Here is a 3,273-nt window from a genome sequence, read left to right as displayed (position 1 = left end):
CTTAGATGGGTTCAAATGTCATAGGATATTTCCTTAACTACATATCCAAAATCACTGACTATAAATGTTTGGCATACAATCCAATGTGATAATTTGAATATTTTGTAAAAGGTTTGAAGCTTGGTCATGAAAAAAGATTATGTATGGCATCACAACCTCCTTGTGTCTTTGAAAAAATAGTTATAGTAGATAAGATTGAAATGTTGAATCATATCTAGAGAAGGCAAAAACATGGGTGAACTAGGGAGCATTAATGTGTTACGAGATTATGTTATTTTAGCCTTTCTAAATAATGCACTTAGCAATCAAGCAAACCTTAGTTTTTTGTTTTAAGATAATTGATGAGCACAATAATTAACTTTTTCTAACATATAATGAAGGAGGTGGGTTGCCTAGTTTTTATATGAATAATTATTTGCGAGATCCTTGGGAATCAAGTTGAAATTTTGAAAAATAAAAGTATGACTTTCATCTAAATTGAATTTAGTAAATAATGTTGCACAAAAAAATGCCGCCAAATAGTGAATCATGTGGTCATTTATAATAATAGATTACTACTAAGAGTCAAAGTATACACTAAATGGGGTAAAGAAGGGATATATATGCATATCTATTTATTTATTAATGAAAATCACACAAAATAAATATGTAAAGTCCCAAGTATGCTCTTTTATCCCTTAAATTATTTTTAAAAATGTCATAGTTTAATATGTAATATTTGTGAGATTTTTCAATTAAATGAATTGATATTGTGCAAGGTTTAATTAATTTAGTAATTTGATCATACAAAAATTGAAGACGTGATCTTAATGAAGAATCTTAATCACAAAAGTATACATGATGATGTCTTTGAGTGTATTAAAAACAATGTGGAAAATTTAAAGAAATCATATTGTAGATAGATATATAAAAAAAACATAAAAAATTAAACTCATATTAAGAAGACATAATAATACATACATATTTGATAGTAGAAATGCACGAGGAGACATTTTAATTGTATTTGAAAATGTAAAATTATATTTTTGAAATAAGAAAAAGATTCATTAATAAAAATCTATATAATCTTATATTTAAGAAATTGTTTACAAATTTGCTGCCAAATTTCTCTTTCATATAAATTGTTGTATTGTTCTATTGAATATTTTGCCTTTTTCACCATCTCCTCCTGAAAAGAGAAAACAAAGAAATGATATTATTAAGAAAGATTATACCACTAATAATCAATACTTAAAATTGGTATTTGAAGATCAAACACATAATAATAATTTACCATTAAGATGCCCTCATTGCATAGGTTGTCCATAAGATTGAATAAAATGTCATTACTATACTCCGGGTGACCTTGAATTCCAAGTATGTGATCATCCATGGAAAACATTTCAATCTCAGTTTTATTTGAAAAGGCAATTATATCTGCACCACAAGGGATATCTGTCACCTGAAACATACAATTCTTCTTATTAAATACTATCATTTTCCATAAAACTCTAATATACATCAATTTGAAAGAACAAGTCTCTCACCTTATCTTGGTGGAATTCATTTAGGTAAAGAGTGGTAGGAATTTTCACTCCACGGAGATATTCTTTTGTAGTTATACAAGAATTAAAGTTTATTTTGGTTGTGCCAACATCCCATCCAAAACTAGATCTACTCACTTTGCCTCCCAAAGCCCTACATAATATCTGTTTAAAAAACAATTTCTTTAGTGTTAGATATTTAGAAATAGTCTTTAATCGTTGATATAGATTATGAAAGTATTAAGTATGATAAATTTAACATTTTGATCATAGAGTTGATCTTCCTTAATGTCTAGTAATAAAAAATGCATGTATTTAAATGATTTACTATTTGTGATACCCTTGAAAGTTTTCACACATTCTTATTCTTAGTATAAAATAAAAGTATAGTAACTCATAAACTTTAAGATTACTCTTAATCATAATAAAAATTGTAAAAATATTATACCCTGTAAAACCACCATTATTGTGACTCTATACTTGATGTCCATGAATGCAAAATGCAATCTTTTCTAGATGGGAATGTTACTAACCTGGTGGCCAAAGCATATCCCCAACACTTTGACACGCATTTGGTAAAGACATCTCAGCAATTGACAGAGTTCAAGAATCCAAACAGCATTACCATGGGCATCACTTTTGCTGCCGGTCACAACAAACCCATCATACTTATTAAGATCTTCCATTTTGGGCAGCTGCCGGTCAAAGGCCCTGAACATATCCCACCTCTCTCCCTCTTCTCCCAACATGTTGACAAACAGACTGAAATATCCTCCATACATTTTCTTCACATAATCTCTGTCTGCTGCCGCCAACAGAACTCCAAACCTCTTATTGCCCATTAAAGAGAAACTACTATAAATCTGCAATCTTCCCTTTTTAATGAATACCACAAGGAGAGCAAAACAATTGCAATTGTGTTTGGATACGAAGAAACAGGGGAATTTATAGTGCAGCAAAAGTACCAATTATTAGTTATGAAAGTGGAGATTGGGATAGAGTCCCATCAGCAGGTACCAATTAATAAATGTTTTTGTCGACTTTTTGGATATGAAAATTATTTGTTTGGGACTGCACCTTTTTCAAACTTTACACGTTTTTTTTGTCATAGTTTTATGTTTTTATGATATTTAAATCGATTTCCCATACTGTATGACACGGCATGGGCAATCCAGCAAGGATCGTGTGTCTTTTAATGAATCCTCCATGAGAAACATGCTGTCATAATATAAGCTTCTGCCTCTTTTCTTTTTATTGTTTTGTTTAAAATAGTAACGTTCTTCGCTGTTGTATTCAGGCATATATCTGATGTAAAATTTTAGCCAAATTTGGGTTATCATCAGCATCATCTTTAGTAAAATTTAGTAAAATTTTAGCAAAATCTAGACCAGTTCTTTGTCTTTTCATTCGGCCAATATCATTGATTCTACTGTGTCTTTACCTTCTTCTTCCAGCCATGTTTTTTATTTATGTTGAGTGGACAAAAGACAATAATGTTGTCAACCTTATTGACCAATTCAAACCAAAACTTGAACTTGAGATCTACATTATATTTTATCCTAAAGAGATAATTAAAGACCTTGATGGTCCTCTTTGCAATGTATTTAAGGTTAATGATCTATTTCTTGTGATATTCTAATAGATCCTATTTACATTGTGAATTTTATTATTGAAGAAAATATTTACAGTATACAATTACAATAAGATTTTTATGGAAAATTTGATGTGATAATTAAAACTTTCAATGATT

At 29.5% G+C, this 3,273-nt stretch overlaps 1 protein-coding gene across 1 annotated transcript; it reads right to left on the bottom strand.

Annotated features, from left to right (window-relative positions):
• Positions 1–911: 911 nt before the first annotated feature.
• Positions 912–2,434, bottom strand: LOC149574949 (gamma-glutamyl peptidase 3-like). The gene is made up of 4 exons (XM_089812152.1): positions 2,057–2,434; positions 1,527–1,688; positions 1,274–1,441; positions 912–1,168 (listed from the first exon to the last, which is right to left on the bottom strand). Exons 1-4 carry the CDS (start codon positions 2,363–2,365, stop codon positions 1,058–1,060), a joined length of 750 nt encoding a protein of 249 aa, XP_089668278.1. The 5' UTR covers positions 2,366–2,434; the 3' UTR covers positions 912–1,057.
• Between the last annotated feature and the right edge of the window lie 839 nt (positions 2,435–3,273).

This window comes from Cupressus sempervirens, chromosome 2, assembly GCF_028749045.1.
Source record: "Cupressus sempervirens isolate cs-2001-9-10 chromosome 2, ASM2874904v1, whole genome shotgun sequence".
In the NCBI taxonomy this organism is placed as follows: domain Eukaryota; kingdom Viridiplantae; phylum Streptophyta; class Pinopsida; order Cupressales; family Cupressaceae; genus Cupressus; species Cupressus sempervirens.
This window is presented reverse-complemented; position numbering and strand designations above follow the sequence as displayed.